The 17,128-nt window shown below is 45.7% G+C and overlaps 1 protein-coding gene across 4 annotated transcripts; it reads right to left on the reverse strand.

The window, feature by feature from the left end:
- Positions 1 to 902: 902 nt before the first annotated feature.
- On the reverse strand, positions 903 to 11,722 carry PTGR1 (prostaglandin reductase 1). Of its 4 annotated transcripts, XM_082784075.1 has the most exons (11): positions 11,637 to 11,666; positions 11,368 to 11,465; positions 10,579 to 10,716; positions 8,296 to 8,341; positions 7,686 to 7,745; positions 6,337 to 6,504; positions 5,056 to 5,173; positions 4,752 to 4,907; positions 3,789 to 3,894; positions 2,615 to 2,733; positions 903 to 1,623 (listed from the first exon to the last, which is right to left on the reverse strand). In XM_082784075.1, coding segments are annotated over exons 1-11 (1,122 nt in total). In that variant the 5' UTR covers positions 11,639 to 11,666; the 3' UTR covers positions 903 to 1,512. The 4 variants fall into 4 exon arrangements, with proteins under 4 accessions (XP_082640201.1, XP_082640200.1, XP_082640202.1 ...); XM_082784074.1 differs by having other exon boundaries at positions 11,368 to 11,722; XM_082784076.1 differs by lacking the exon at positions 11,637 to 11,666 and having other exon boundaries at positions 956 to 1,623; positions 10,579 to 10,685; positions 11,368 to 11,486.
- Between the last annotated feature and the right edge of the window lie 5,406 nt (positions 11,723 to 17,128).

The raw sequence follows: 17,128 nt of genomic DNA on the forward strand, positions 1-17,128 counted from the left end.
AGAGTGACAGCAAACAGTGTCTGCCGGCCCACAGTCCTTGTGCAATTGGATGGAAGACAGGCTGGACAGCAGTGATACTGCTAACACTGCCTATAAGCACACAACTCATTTATTGGCAGACAGGGCCTATCCCAGCACTGCACAGCTGTACTTTTGCTCTCCAGGGGACCCTGGCACCTTGTTAAAGGGCAGAAAAATGCAAAGTTTTTGTGAACTTCAACCTGTGAAGTTCAGAGGTGGAGCAGGGTTGTTGTTGTTGTTGTTTTACACATAACACTGTTTTTGTATTAGAGCTACCTTGCAAAATCAACTGCAGCTCATGAAGTGTAAGATCTGTACGCTGAGCTGTATCTTTCCCTCGTGGTCAGCGTTTTATTACAAAGCAGGCTGAAGACAGAATTCTTCTGACAAATCATTTTACAAGGGACAGGAACCCCCTGTGGCTGTTTTTAGTTTGCTACAACTCTCAGCTTTACTTGAAACAAAAGATCACAAAATTAGTGACCTTAAAACAATTCAGTAATTTGGGACTTGCAAGTCTTCTGAAAATTTCTCAGTAAAGAACGGTGGAACAGAAGCAGGCTTCTTAGATGGAAGATTTGAAACCTCCTGGCAACAAACTCCCTTTTTTTTTTTTATGTTGTTCCACACTGTGCAGTGGTATTAATTTTCTCAGAGGCCAGTTGAAAGCCACAGCATTGGAGCTAACACACACTGGTGCTCTTTTCCCTTCAGAAACCCCTATAAAGCAACAAGCACCTCTCCTCTAGTAGTTCTTCTAAATCTTAAATGATCTCTTCCTGTTGACAGATAGATCATCTAACTCTGCCCTTGTAAAGACTCTAGGGCCTTTTACAGTCTGTCTTCAGAGACCAATAACAAGAAAACAAAAATCAACCACAAATTCCATATCTTTGTTTATTCTTCACCTGGAAAGAGAACTGTAACACAAGCGAAGTTTCCATTAATAGGTTTATTATTTCTTTCTTTCCATAGGCCCAGAATAACTAAGATGCCTATATTTCCTACTTTTTTTTTTTTTTTTTTAATTGCCAGCCTTGTGAGGAAACTGGGAACAACTGCACACTGTTAGCCTGATCGTTGCTCCCTAATATTGTTTACAAAATTATATTCCCTCTTGCTGAGTTCTGGACCCAATCAATAGGTAAACATTAGCAATCAGATATGCTATCAGCTGAGAAACCTTTCAGAATGGCCTTTTTCTTCCTATTACTCATCTTAGATTTGCTCAAACTACTATTAAATCAGTTACAATTCTGATAAGGTTGAACAGTTTTAAGGCTTTTTTGTGTAGCTTTGGGAAGCAAGTCTCAAGTTCTTCGAGAGCAAAGCCACTGGCGCACACACAGTTATCTGACCAATTACTAAGAGGTTATCTTCACCACCGTCCACCAAAAATATTGAAATATGCCTTTTGAACAGCGAGTTAAAAGCACTTATCTGAACAGAATCACATTCTCCTTTGCCTGCCTTCCCAGGAATATGCGACCTTCAGACTTTTACAACAGCTTTTCCAAGATTTTCTCCCCTTAGCATTCCAATGAAAGCTGCTGGCATGTTCTCAAATCCTTCAGTGACTTGTTCGTGGAACTTCACTTTTCCCTGTCAGAAGGAAGAAAGGAAACTGCTGAGTGTTCATTCATCAGCTGCTTAGTTTTCACGATCTTCATGAGTCTATATTGCCACCAACAAATATTCTCCAGCTTGTATGCTCCATCTGAAACATGCAAGCTGGTGCACACCAGGGTAGCTTTGCAAAGCTGGGTTTGGATATAGCGATTCCATACAAGAATCTGCTGTTGTAGCAAGATTTCTCCCTCCCCCAGCCTGGAGTCAGAAGAGGGAGCAAAAGTCACTGCTGAAAAAAAACACCAGGACAGATTTAGTGCTTCTCAGTCCCCAAACAATGGACAAGGAGATTGTTTCCTCAAAGCCAGGCCTGTTTCTGTCTGTAGTGAAGTGTGGAATTACAAATCAAAATGTCAGATCAAAACAGCGAGCCTCCCCAAATCGTCAATTTGTAAAAGATAAAAAGCCTTTTAGCCTTCCATGTTCACACACACATATTTTTCACAGCCACGAATCAAGTTTTAAACTCAGCCTCCATTTAGAAAAAAAAAAATTAAAGAAAAAAAAATCCTGGGAACTCCCTTTAGAGCCCAGCTCCCGGTTCCATAAGGGCACTGATTTTTGCCAGTAATTCAAGCACATGAGTACAATGGAAACAATTGCTTATACTAGAAATGAAAGGAGTTTTCTGAAGGAGAAATAGAGGAAATACTCTAAATAAGGAACTCTCAATTGCCAGAGAATTGTTTAGAATGGTTCTGGAAGGATCCTCTTCCAAAGCTTATATTTTTTCTGGGATTCTAAGTTAAGACCAGAGGCTAGTATCGCAAGTCTCAGTGAAGTGGAAGGCATCAGGCATATTCAGTATGGTTTGAGTGTCCTCAAAAGGCTCAAAGATCACGTCAGATAGAAGAAAATCATACCAGGACCTCACTTCACCAGCTACAACAAGAGACCCACCCTTGCAAAGAGGTAAGCCATGGTGCAAGTACACAGTAAAGAAAATTACCCCTTCCCTTCTTACCTCCAGGACCCATTTCAGCAGTGCCTTCTGACCTTCCTCCCGGCGGTTATTCCAGCTACTGACAATAAACCCTTCCATACGAAGCTCCTTGAAGATCATTGGAATCTGAACATACGGTCCTGTAGGAGAAAGGAACCAACCCCCAAGCTGCCTGTGATGCCAGTCTCATTTAAAATGAGACCCAATGCATAAAGAGAGCTTTTAGCCAGTGAAGGACACTGAATCACATTGTTCCAGCCAGAGGTAGCCTCAATTCTTTCCAAAAAGAATTTCCAGAATAATAAGATCATGGGTTCAGGGACACGGCCACCCAGGAAAACAAAGTCCTGAGCTGTTAAAGCTGTGTGAGGCCGAACACCCAGCACTTGTGAAAAGTTTCATTCAGAAGTAAAAATCCCATTTGCTGAGGGGCTTCAGCTTAATCCTCAAAGTACTGTTTTAACTGATTATTAGATAGCCTGCTGAGCTCTGGTGCTCTTGGCTAAAGCTCAGAAAAAGTTCTCTCAGTAATAGAAATGTGTGATAATCTCCCCATTGAAAAACCCCGTCCCATTTTTAAAGTGATTTGGGAGTCTAAAGTCATAGAGAATGCAGTTGCTAAGAACACTCATTTCTTCTAGAATGCAAATCTGGAAAATTTAATGCTGTTGAATATTAATTTCAGACATATTTCCCAACACTTTCACCAGTACATGAAACATTAGCACTGATGAGATGGGAGAAGAAAGAAACAAACAAGCACTCATACACACAGATTAAAACTGAGCTGTCGCATCTAAAGAAAAACCTGGGGGAAATCCATTTTCTCATCTGAAAGTATGCATTGTGCACATGCCATTGTTCCACCACACCTGCTGCCTTCCACTGATCTGTATCTGCTCAGAGCCCAGGGGATTCTTATTTCACATAGTTCAGCCTCTCCTTCATTTCTAATCAGCTGATGTTCTCCATCTGATAGGAGAGTGTACTAAGGAGTGTGACTGCGTGTACATGTAAGTGTGGTCACACAACAGCTGCCCTGGAGCAGTGGTTTGTTATCTGAATACACACACACACACACAAACTCAACTAGCATGCTGAAACAACCAGCAAAATACCAAGAATCTCCCACTATGTCCCATTCTGCCATCACCAAATAGTAACTAAACTTAGAGGCGTGGAAGTAGGCACACACCTTTCTGGGGCACGGAGTCATTGTACTGAGAGATGGCTCCACAGACTGCAATCCTCCCGTGCTTCTTCATGTGGTTGATGGCAATGCTGGAAAATTCTCCGCCCACCTACACAAACCAGAGGATGTGCAGCATTAGAGAAAATCCCCTCTTTGGCATTGTTTGCCAAAAACTTGCCAGCATTGAGATGTTGTGCTGAAAAGAACGGGTTCAATCAAAGGTGGAAAGTTGACCTCCATTCCTCCAGACTGTGGCTGCAGCAACCCTTACTCTTAGCTAACACCTACGAGGACTACATCATCTTTCTAAAAATTATTTATGAACAGAGGGAGCCAGTTTTAACTCTGTATCTGCTTCACAAAGCTCGGTATAATACATACAACAGGTATACTAGGAAATTAAAAAAAAGTGGGCTCGTTCTCTGGCTTGAGGGTGAACTGACATGGTTTGACTGCATCTGAACTTTTAAACTCTCCCAGCCCATAGAACACGATGTCCACATTCAAACAGCCCACTGAGACCAGTCCACATAGCCTGTTAACACCTGTTCTAACAGCGAGAGGTGAGAAACCATAGACAGACTACTCTAGGAATTTTTACAAGCTTGCCTTGCAACTGCTTTGTTTACTGGTACCCTTGTAGCCTCTTGGACCACATAACCACATTCATCCTCTCTCCTTTTCCAGAAACAGCAGAGGACTGCGTGTTCCAAGGTGGGGCCAGGAGTAGACCTGTTCCTCTCTGCTCAGCCTCAATTAGCACTAACAATCCAGCTTTGCCTTTCAATGTTTATTCTGTCTGTTACCACCCCAAGGCAGCTGCAGAAAAATCTGGGAAGGGAACATGGAGGCAGTAAGCTTTTACAGAACCTATGTGTGACTTAGATGAAACTCCATACCGAGTTTCTGCTATAGTCTAAGGAAAATAATAGTCTGCTCAGGGCCAGGCCCTCTGTCTGAACTCACATTGTCAAAGAAACAGTCGTAGCCATCAGGAGAGGCTTTACTCAGTGCTTCATCCAAAGATGTAACAGTCTTGTAATTAAAGGCTTCATCAAAGCCTATTTTTTTCAGATAAGCAACCTTGTCATCTGAGCCAGCACAGCCAACCACTTTGCAACCCTGCAAGGAAAGAAAGAGAAACATTTCTAAAGGCCCTCACAACACAGGATGCTTGCCCTCCTGATCATTCATGGCCTTGATCATTCATGGTCTCAGAAGGCCAGGTCAGCCTTCTGAGGTGAAAGGACAAGCAGTCCATGCCACTCACCCCAATTTTAGCAAGCTGCCCAACCACAGAGCCCACAGCGCCCGCTGCAGCATTAACCAGCACTGTCTCTCCTGGCTTCATCTTGCAGACCTCAAACAGACCAAAATATGCAGTAAGGCTGTGAAGAAAAAGAAAGATGCTCAACAAGCAATAAAAGAAAACAGACACAGAGGTCTGAATTGACCACGATAAATCAAAATATCATCACAACCAGAGCAAGATTCAATTTTCCTCATTCCTTAAAAAATACTATTAAAAAAAAAAAAAAAAAGTGCAACTTTTTAAATTGGCTTGTAAGCACATTCACTTCTGTTATAAGGCTACAGACACTCCAGAAAAATAAGCCACACTAGTGGGAAGCTGGATGGTGTGGTAGAAGTTTGCCTTATGTGAAAACAGCTTTCCTTGGGCTCACAAGTTGAAGGAGTAAGAAGTAATGAGATCAACTGGCCCAGAATCCCAAGAAGTTTCTCTTTAATTTTTTCTAACTTCAGGTATAGAGCTTCCGACTTGTTCCTAACTGAAAGGGTGAATTGCTGCTGTCTAGAAAAAGATGCATCTAGAGTGATGTCAAAATGAAATCTCAGGAGTTCTGCATCGCTCAGAATACTACTACAATTTTTAAAGCCTCCTGTGTCAGCAAGACTAAAGGAGTCCTGAGCTCCTGTAAAAACTACGCAGAAGGAGACAAGAAATATGAGCAGGATTCTGAGAGAAAGCAATAGTATGATTATTGCTTCTCCTGCATCATAGCTCTGTCTTCATCAGTGTGATTTAAAGGACTGCTATTTTCCTCCACCTTACACAGCTGTCTCTTGACAACAATTCTGGAAATACATTGATAGCAGAAAAGCACAATAGGCAGAAGAATGGCCAATAAACCACTGAAATTTGATCCGCTCAGTTAATTAAATAATAGTTAATTATGAATTAATTAATTTCAAATATATTAAATAAATAATAATCCACTCTGGTTAATCCAGACTGGACTTGATTCTTTCCAGCCCCTCCTGGATCCTCTTCCTGCCTTATCACAAATCCTCAAGGACAGGCACCCTAATCCAAGGCAAATTTCTGATCAAAAGAACTTCAGACCCTCTGTAGGGTGAGGGCGTCCTGACACAAACATGTTTTTTGTGTTTTGTTTTTTTTTTTCCCTTTCCTTTTTTAAAGCAGAGTGACCAGACTGCATAGTAGTAGAAAAAGATGATGGAAAAAAGATCAGAAACACCCTGCAGAGCAAAATCCAGAGGACAGCTTCCTTTGGATCATAATACTCACCCTGGCATGCCAACTGTCCCAAGAGCCAGAGATTTGGGGAGTGATTCTGGCCAGCTTGAAGGAAGGAGATGGAGGCCCTTCCCGTCAGAGATGAAATGACTTCTCCAGCCACTATTAGCCACAACAAAGGCCCCAACCGCAAAAGCTGGATTCTTGCTTTCTACAATCCTGTTCAAGCAAAGAAAAAAGGTTTGAAAAAAAATAAAAAGAATATCCTGTGAGAGAGAAAATCCTAACTGTCTCTCTCCTCTTTTATTCCTGTTGCCCTTTGATGCAGAAGAAAATAAATACTTCGTGTCAGGACATTTAGTCCATACCCTACTGATGCTGTAGGCTTCTGATGCCTTCCCTGAAACAGCTACTGTCTCTTATCAGCATAGGAAAGTTGGACATGAGGATTCTAAACTCAGCCTGACCCGTGACAAACGACTAGCATCAGTCTGGAATGAATTCAGACTGGGCTCCTATCAGCAGAAAGGTAGGAAAGAGGATGCTGGGATTAAAGGATGGAAAAGCAAGAAGCTGAATCACAAACAGGCTACAACAAGCAGTTCCCTTTTCAGAACACCTGCACCTCATTTAAAAGTTGAAGATCCTGAAGAGGGAACCTCTTGTGGTAACAAAAGGCTGCTTAGGAACAGATGGAAGGCAGCATCTAATAACAGAAGTTCACACTTAGGATATCTCCATGTAAAACAGAAATTCCACTTTCTCATCCCAACAGGAAGATTAGCTTGGGAAGGAGTAGGTAAGCACCCTTGAAATACTGAAAATATCCCAGCCCTCAGTGTTCCTGCAGAGAACCACAAGAGTCAGAGGCTACAGATGTTCTCAGACGGCTACTTAGAGGCAGTGCAGCAGGAACAAGCAGACAAAGGGAACCATCTGTATAGCTAAATCATTACCACAAGATTAGAAAAGGATAGATTTAAGATCAGATAGCCTTTTGGCTACATCTAGAGTTGCATCTTAAGTGACACTGAGATAGTCACAGCTGGAATTGTAAGCATGCATGGTTTGGGGCTTGCAATTTCTGCACATCAGATTTTAAAACATGAAGTTGACCCTTCACATCATGCACAAAGGTTGGCACTTTGTGCCTCTCCTTGTAATTTTGACTCCAGAAATAACATATAGTTTGCAGAGGCACAGATGTCCTCCAAGAAGGCAAAAGAGGTTCTTTCAGAAAAAAATATATTCCATTCCAATGTAGATAAGGAATACAGTTTAAGCAGTATGTAGACTCATGTCAGAAAAAAACAACATGACATAGGCTGCAACGTCCCAAATGTCAGTACATTTCTTTGACATCTGCCACATGGATGGAAAACAAGAACTGAACATCTTACCTGGCAACCTGTGTGCCTATCATTACGTCTCCTTCCTTCATGTCCCTTTGACTGTAAGGTCTGTAACACAGGCAGAGACACAGCTTATTGTAAGCAACTTCAATGATCTTCCAAGTGTACTGTGAAGTAGTAGCTACTGCCTGACCAAGAAACAGCATAAGAAGTAAAGCCAAACAGACCACAAAGATCTTCTCATGGTAACAAGGTAATTGGACGTTTTCCATGGACAGCTACTCAAGCATCCCATCCTGACTGCACACTGAGCTAAAGTGTCCAGGACTGGATAGTGTTAATCTTCCCTGCATGGTCCACCACTATGAAAAGTTTGGGACTCCAAAAAATTATTTCTGAGACTAGAGTCTACCAGACTTCCTCATAGCTCTGCGTAAATTTTCCCAGTCTCTTCCTGGAATTACTGGCTATTAACACAGGCATATCAGCAATTGACTATTTAGAATATGTATCCTTAAGAACAAGCTTGCTGAAATTATTGGGACTCGGGTAATGTGGCACACTCCCAGTACATGTTCTTTTAAGGTTCAGTTGTGAGCTCAAGTGAGTTAACTTAGCCAAAAAGAGGGGAAGAAAAAAGGGGGGGAAGACGACATACCTCATGTACGGATCAACACTAAGGAACACTGATTCAAGCAGCAACTCTGAAACAAAAGACAAAGCAAATTACTGGGCATCAGCGGTACAATAAAGCATAGGTCCCACAAGCCAGTCTTTTAACAAAACCTCAGGATTCCCAAAAGTTCAAAAACCCCATATATCAGCATAAAAAAATACCCAGAAGCAGCTATGGCATTCAGTAGCTTTGTCTGGATTACCACTGTGCTCTTACAAGACACTCTCAGAAGTGTCTCTCTAGAAAGTTGGCTTCTCTTCTGTCCTGTTTTTCTTTATCTGCCTCCTCTCTCTGCAGAAGACTCAGTAGGCCAGAACCCCTGAGCAGAACACTAACTTTTTTGACCTTTATATATAAAAAGCCTTTTCAGGATTCATCCAGCAGAGGGTGGTAAGAGATCTTGGCACGTCATATATAACCACCACTTTGCTCCCTTGCACAGAAAGCACACATTTTCTAGGTAGCTTAACATGCATTAGCTGTTCACCTCCATCTAACAATGCTCTTCATTGCCCATGCTGCAGCAGCCAAGTTCACATAAGCTAGAAATATATTTGGGCATAAATATTCCTCCACAGCCAGCTCAGAGTGAGCAGGAAGAAAACTGTGTGACATAGGAAAGGCTGCCTCTTCAAAATGACTCCGTGTCATTTAAATACCTGCATGCATCATTCTTTTTGCTTAACTGTGTATGAACTCTGTAGAACTACACGTTATAAAATTGCTGAAAAGTACCTATAAGAGAGATCATATTTCAAACTTCAACTTGTAAACCTAAACAGTACTATCAGCAGTTTAATGAGTTTTCTTTGACACACCTGATAAACTGGAGTAAACTTTGTAAAGGACAGTGGAGTGATGAGCAGCATGGTGTGCATGTGAAGCCAAAAATCAAGGTTGATTCTTTTATCAACATCTCCAGCGTTAAACAAGTTACTAAAGTCTCCACCCTTTTCCAAACATAAACACATATGTAAAACCTGTGTATTTTTTCTCTCTTTTTATTCACATTCTCATGCTGTTACAATGGTCAACAATCATAGATAAGCATTGTTAAAAAGTAGATTTTGAATGCAGGCAGAATCTTCCCAGAAGACTTCCCTTGTTACTTCTTTAAATGAAAGACCAGCCCCAATTGAATCCAGCCTTACCTACTCCCAGTTGTGGCCCCACTCTCACTGCAGTGGGAGGCCCCCATGACTATCCCTCAATACAAAAAAAGTTCCAGGTTAAACTCTCCTATGAATTCTCCTTCATTCTCCCAGGAAGAAAGACCAAGAGTGCTGGGGATGTTCAGCCTGGAGAAGAGAAGGCTCCGGGGAGACCTCATTGTGGCCTTTTAATACTTAGTGGGTTTTATAAAAGGGATGGAGAGGGACCCTAAAAGGATGGAGAGGGACCCTTTACTCGGGTAGATAATGACAGGACGGAGGGGAATGGTTTTCAACTAAAAGAGGACAGATTTAGATCAGACATTAGGGAAAAAACCTTCATTGTAAGGGCAGTGAGGCCCTGGCACAGGCTGCCCAGAGAAGCTGTGGATGCCCCATCCCTGGAGGTGCTCAAGGCCAGGTTGGATGGGGCTTTGGGCAGCCTGGGCTGGTGGGAGGTGTCCCTGCCCATGGCAGGGGGCTGGAACTGGCTGATCTTTAAGGTCCCTTCCAACCCAAACCGTTCTGTGATTCTATTAAAAGATTCTTTAAAAACCCACTGCCAGAGGTTACCGTCTTCCCCAGCTTCCTGCAAAGGATTTTGCAAGGTAAAGCAGATGACAATTTTACAGCAGTAAAGCATCTTTGTGTATTACTAGAGTTACATCACTTGCTGTGGCCAAGGTTCACTTCTCTTTCTCCTTCTAAATTAAACGAATTCCACTTCCTTGCAACGGTTGGTTTTGAGGGTGTATCACTTCAGCAATTTTCTCCAGCAAAGTTTATTTGCAAACAGAGTCGAAAACCTTTGCCATGAGGCACCACGTGTGACTAAGTGCTATGGGACTTTGAAAGGCATGCCAGAGCCACCACATGCTGGGGCTAAAGTTCAGCCTCCTAATTCCATGTGTATAATCGGATGCCAGCACGTCTGAAAATGCACTAAACCCATCAGCACACATGTCCCTGAGCAATTGCTCGGCTCTGCCGAGGCACATGGTTTGCCACACGCCGTGCCAAGCCTTTTTTGTGAAAATCTGAGCTCGAGAAACACGTGGACAGTTCTACAAATGCACAACATCCTCCAGGCAACAGCTGATGGCGCTCCACTTACCTCCATGCTGTAGGCTTGGCAGCTCGATCTTTTTCAGGTCAAAGTCGCTGGGCTTGGGGAACCCCTGAAAATGCTTCTTCAGCACCCACACCTTGGCAGTCACCATTCTGGAAAGCAAGCAGCACAGTCGGTGAGCGCCTGCCAAAGAGACACCGAACAGTGGCAAGCCGCTAGCTGGGGCTGCTTGTGATTTCAGGGAGCACAGAAGCCCAAGCTTGACTGCCTGCTGTCACACCAGGAGGCTTCTGCCTGCACCCCGCAGCTGCAGCAGCATCTGCCCCAGCACATCTCTGCAAAGCATGCTCACTGCCAAGCAGCCTGGCTGGCAGCAAGCCAGGCGTGGGAGGTCAGCCCCAGCGGGAGGCACAGCTCCCGCGCTAAAGAAAATCCACTGATTTAAAGAAAACAAACAAACAAACAAAAAAAAAAAAAAGAGAGAAGGAAAAAAATAAAAAAACAAACTGCTGAACTTGCTATTTTGCCCTGGTCACATGAGATAAGTGGTGAATCTGGACCTGTACAAGCTTGAAACGAATTCCTGCAAGCCAGGAATATGAAGGCAAGAAAGCACTCCTTCATACTAAGCCTGCCGCTGACGCCCCACGTGTCTAAATCAACAGCTTCTGTGGCTGCCAAGCTCAGGGCTTGGAGCTGGGAGCACATCCTCACCAGCATTTTCTGTGCAACGTGGAAACAAACACATGGCTTGTGTTTGTTTTACCCTCTCGTTCCCTTTCTCCTGCCTGTAAGCGAGCACATGCACAAAGCCAGAGGAAGAGGGGCTCGTACTTGGAAGAGGCGGCTGGAAAATTGTCTTCTGCTGCCAAGCCCAGGTCCTAGGCTTCTGTAGCTGGTGCTGCCGGGGTCTGGGCTCCTCGACAGGCGTCCTGGAAGGCAAGACAGTGTTTCTCGTGGCTTTTATCAGCAGAGGGAGCACCGCCCTCCGTCCACTCACCCCGGGCCCAGAGCCAACCTTGTGCAGCCTGGTGCACCCACCGTGATTCACCCTCCTCCTGCATGGATCCCCAGCAACCCCGAAAAAAGAAAACAAAACACACATCGTGCCCCAGCTTGCAGCAATGCTTTTGTCCCAGAGCTCCACTGCCTCCTGCTCCTCACTTCCCCGTGCAAATAACCCTGCACAATGCAAAGGGTGCCGGGGCCCCGTGCCAAAGCTCTCCGTGCTAAGGAGCGAGGCCGAAAGCAGCGCCCAGACCCTGCGTGCAGCGCAAAGGTCAGAGGAAATTTATCAGCAGCTGCTGCATTTGGCCTACATTCTTTGATTATTGTTATTGGGAGTGCAGGCAGCACTCCCTGCCCTTTCCATCCACTGCTGCTCTTGACTGTGGTGCCTGCTGTGCTCACCTGTGCCCCCCGAAATCATGCTGCAACGCCGCAGCAACAACGCAGCGAGCCCAGTAACAGGGCTCACAGGGGGAAAAGCTGAGTCTGCATTAACACAAAGCTGATTTCTGATTTCACTCCCATGTTCACGAGCACCGAGGCGTGTTTTTCCTAGCAGCGTGTCCTGCACCCAGGCACACATCCCATGGCACTCCAGCCAGGGACTCTCCGTGTCAGTGGTGCTGGCTCAGCCAGCAGCCACACGTGCATAGGAACCTTGCAGCCGTCCTGTCCCACCCTCCTGAGTCATTAACGACTTGCTCTCTGTTTTTTGTCTCTCCTTTGTGTGCCTCAAGGCTCCAGCCCTGTTCTTCACCTTCCCACCATTATCTCTTGATAGCTTGATTCTTCTGTGCTTAGACATGAATTGATAAGGAGGAAGTTGCCCAACTCTGATTAAAGGACTCTAAAGGATAAATGGACCCATTTTGTAGTGGTTCAGTAAAGCCTTTAGTGAACTGAACTTGTCATAGCCACTGTCTCAGCTTTAAGACCAGCAACCACTGTACTGTGAATCGACTTTGTTGTCTTTGTTGTCAGTCCCTATGGGTTTCAATAATATGTTTACTTTGTGCGCTCTCTGTATAACAAGCTGCATAAACGACTATAATCACTTCTCTAAAGAACCAGCCATAATAAAAATCTGAAAAGGGAAAGTCCATGAGACCTACAAAAAGACTAAACTCATTCCTAACAAGTTCCATAAATAAATAAATAAATAAATTTGCCTGATAGTCTTGAAAAAGAATCATCAAAGCTTTTAGTGAAATTGCAATCCAAGATGACATTTATAATGATGTCCTTCAAATCCTCCTTATCCTCTGGTCTAGCCCATCAAGTTATGGGAGAGTAAAGCTTTACATTAAACTCCCTCAGCTTTTTCCATAAAACCAAGCAGCTGGTAGAGAAAGAATGAGTTGGGGAATCTCAGCCTTGTGTACTAACCACATACGTAAGAAAGCCAAGATCCAGCCTGTGTGCAGATCCTGCACCTCTGGGGAGGGAATCACACCTCAGTCCCCAGAATCAGAATGGGGAAGGAGATTCACCACTCGATGGAAAATGGGAGAAGAAAATAAGGAGAGGTGGAAACTGGAATCCCACTGTAGATGCTAGCAACTGGAAAAGAGGTCAGGAATAAAAAAGAGGACAGACAAGATTGAGAAAATTGTGTTATACCAAAGGCTGAAGAGCTGGTGGTGATTCCTGACCTTGACCTGAAAACCTTCACATTAAAGTTCAGGAACAGTAAACTCCAGGGAGCACAAGTTACACTAGTAAAGCTACAGTAAAAACATCAAATTTCCCTAAATAACCTCAAACATTTGTGTCTTTAGGGTATGGTTTCCTAGCCTGTGCTTGACAGCTTAGTATAAAATTGTCTCAGAAGCCTGTCAGTAGCAAGCAAGTCCAATGCAAATTTGGGGTTAGGCTAATAGTTCATCTTGCTGCCAGTCACAATTAATATGCAGATATGGCTGTGGTAGTTATTTCCTTTATTTCCACTTAGAGCAGGAACATCTAAACATCTGCACTGAACGACAGGGGTATGCCTAAAAGCCAAGAGGGACAGTTTGTAGATCGGTGACACCAACCACCCTGACAACAAAGCTGTTCAGGAAGCCAGCATCCGATCCAGTCCCCTCTTACAGATCCACCTCAGGCAGTTTTCTACAGCATTTCAAAGGAATCTGCCAGGCATCAGCATAAGGAACTTCCTAAATACTTAAATATGCACTTTCCTTCAAAAGGACTTCTTGGCAGTAAATTCCTGGCTGTATAGCCTGTCAAGGCAGTCATAACTCAGAAGTTGCTTTGGGATTCCCTGTATATTACAGGACTCCCAATTACCTGGGAGTGAATACAGCCTCTAACTGTAAATGCCAATAAGTCTTAGCAAAAATCACCTGTTCATCCTCTCAGGCTTAGCTATTAAAATTATTTGTCCAATTTTTTTTTTCCCCTGTAGTAAAAAAAAAAATAAATGAGGTAAAGGCAAACCACTCCCATGCTAGGTTTGGCAGGCACTATGCTGCAAACATCTGAGCAAGCATGACGCTGCATTGTGAAAGAAAGCTGCAACTTCACTCCTTTGTGCAAAGCTGTCGAGCCCTAGAAGGAGGTCAAAGACCAAAGGTGAGAAGTCATTGCACAGGAAAAAGACTATGCCACGGTGCACCCTGCTGTGAGGCTGTCACCCTGAGAGGTTCAGCTGCTCTGCTGAATTAGCTTGCGCAGGGAAAGTGAAACTAAGACCCAGCAGGGGTCTTTCCAGTGCTGGAAGCAGGCAAGACCTCATCCATTTCTCATCTTTCCCTTTCTCACCCATTGTTTTGTCTCGGTTACAGGGGCAACTTGCACTGCTCCAGTCCCTTTCCCTGACCCAAACGCAGGGCCCATCATGGGGACTGGAACGACCGCAGGGCAGTAGCAAAGTGCCCAAGGCCCGTATCAGCCCTTACCCCAAAACCACAGACACAAATCCTACAAAACGTGTTTATTGCTCATCCCGTGGAGGCTTTGCTTTTCCAGCAACACCTGCCACGGAGGCCCGCCCGTGGGCCCACCACCGCCTCCAGAACGCCCTAATCCTCTGACTGCGGTTGCGACCTGCGGAGAGGGGGAGCACACGTAAGGGGGGCACAGCCTGCCCCCCGCACACAAAGCCTGGCTCTGGGGGGTGCACCCAGGCTCCAAGGGGCAGGATCTCACCAGAGGAAGGCTTCTTCTGTGCTGCTGGCACCTCCCGCAGCCTGCAAAAACAACAGCCCTCAGCAATGTGCCCCCCCAACTCTTGCATGGCCTCACGCGGTGCTTCAGGCTCCTTCAACCCCTCTCCTGGCTGAATGGCCCCACTCACTCACTCACTCACTCACCTGTCACCTTTCCTGTGGCAGACCAACTTTGTCTGCTGCATGGTGCTGGTCAGCAGGGCATCCTGGTTGCTGCTGAGGTGCTCTGCACGGGTTTGCTCGCGGATGTCCTGGCCGAGGAAACCAAAGCGGGGCACAAGTTTAGGGCCTGCTAGGACCAGTCCTTGCTGGCCAGAGGTCCTCCCCCCCCCAGTGTCAGACCTCACCTCTGGGGTGCTGGCAGCCGGCGAGGTCTTGTCAATTTCTGCAGATGATGATTCTCGGTCCGTGGGCAGGACAATGCCAGCTCTCTTGTCCTCCTCTTCTATTTCTGACGTAGAGGAGGCCCCCTCCGTAGGCATGGCCCCCTCGGCGGGTGTGTTGAGGAGAGGAGGCGCCCTGGGCGCGTGGAGCACGCCTGCCAGCATGGCCCAGCAGAGGAAGAGGCCCTGAGCACCGGGGCCAGGGCACAGCTGAAGAAATACCCTGTGGCCCGTGTGGAAACAGAGCTGCAGGCGCTCCTCGGAGAGCTCCTGCACGGCCAGATTTACGCACCGCAGCGGAAGCAGCCTGGAGGAAAATCGAGTTACTGGGGTGCTCCCCCCCAGTGCCAAGGGGACACGGCACAGCAGCAGACACAGCCCCTCTGGGGCTGCCCCACATCAGAGCAGGGAGGGCAGGGAAGGTTAGTTATGGGGCCAGGCGGTACCTGGTGAGCTCCAGTCCCTCAGCTGGAGGGGCCGCAGGGGCAGCCAGGAGCAAGGTGTCGGGCATCGCTGCGCTGGGAGCAGTGCAGGCCACCCCCATGGTGATGAGGTGGACACGGTTTGTTACTGGAAGCATCTCCCCTCGCGGGCCAACCTGCGTGGGTGCAATTTGGTAGCACGGGAGCCTGCTTTCAGAGGCAGGATGTCTAACCTCTGCCCGGCCCTACCTGGAAGAAGTTGCTCTCAAACAACGGCGCGTTGCGCAGGAGGCCAAATTCCCCTGCCCGCAGCAGGCGTTTCAGGGGGCCTGGGGACATGGCTCTCTCAGCACACTGCGCCTCTGAGAAGCACGTGTGGGTTTCTGCTGGCCTCACCGGGTGGATCGCTGCTCCGTCACAACACTCCTGGGGTTCAGCCTTCAGCTTTTGTACCCACAGAGCTGCCACCCTGCTTGGGACTGATGCCTCAGTGCTGCAAAGCAGCGTTTCATGTCGGTGAGAGCATCAGCGATCTCTGTGACATCAGTGCTCTGCCACATCCAAGAGGGGTGGCACTCATGGGCTGAGATAAAGACAGTGTAACGATGGGAAATGACAGAAAATGAAGGGAAAACAAGGATAACAGAATAAAAAAAGCAAGTGATGCACAACGCAATTACTCACCGCCCGCCAAACAATGCTCGGCCAGTCCCTGAGCAGCAGCAGCCCCCCTGCCAACCCCCTTAGTTTTACTGCCCCACACAACACCTTGTGGCATGGGACACCCCTTTGACCATTTGAGGTCAGCTGTTCCCTCCCTGGCAGGGCAGCACGCAAAGCTGGAAAGTCCTTGGCTCCACAACCAAGATGAAAATATTAAACACAATACCCGATAGGAAAGAATAACTTAGAAGCCCACAGGTAAGAGCGAAGCGAGAATACTGCAGGTGACCTGGACGGACAAACAGTGCCAAAGGTCCTCAGTCGTGACTTCCTGGGGACCAAAGGCTTCTTTATAGAGCTTTCTCTACTGTCCCTTGATACAGTCCAAACACATGCTGCACCATCACGAATTGCAAAACTTCATCAGAACTATTGAGACATACCACGGCACAAGTCTATCAGCAGTTCAGCTTCCTTCATTTGCAGGGACATGTCTGCATGAGAAATGTTTCCTTTGCTTTATTTTACAGCTGCCAAAGCTAACTTTTTTTTTTTTTTTTTTTTTTAAAGTTACATTCACCTTAGATTTCAACATTTAATTGAAACTCTAAACTTGACTACCTCAAACAAGGAATTCTGTTTCAGAGGAGAAGGATAGAGGCTTGTATTTGATGTTGTAAAGTCATGGCAGAACTTCAAGGCTAACTAAACCCAACAGGTGAGGGTTCCCTCCCTCATTTCTGCTGTTCATTACTTACCTCTACAAAGATTAAGCACCCCAGACCCTTGTAGTGCCCTAATGAGACAACTCTGGCCCTCTCTGCTGTACTGCTTTGAGTACACATCAGGGAATTTACACATATACTTACCTGTGCCTGCAACTCCTCTGAGGCCATGTTCTGAATTTCTGTAACATTACAAGTGCAGATTCATCTTTGAATGAGCT

This window comes from Aythya marila (genome assembly GCF_965140915.1).
Source record: "Aythya marila genome assembly, chromosome: Z".
Classification (NCBI taxonomy): Eukaryota; Metazoa; Chordata; class Aves; order Anseriformes; family Anatidae; genus Aythya; species Aythya marila.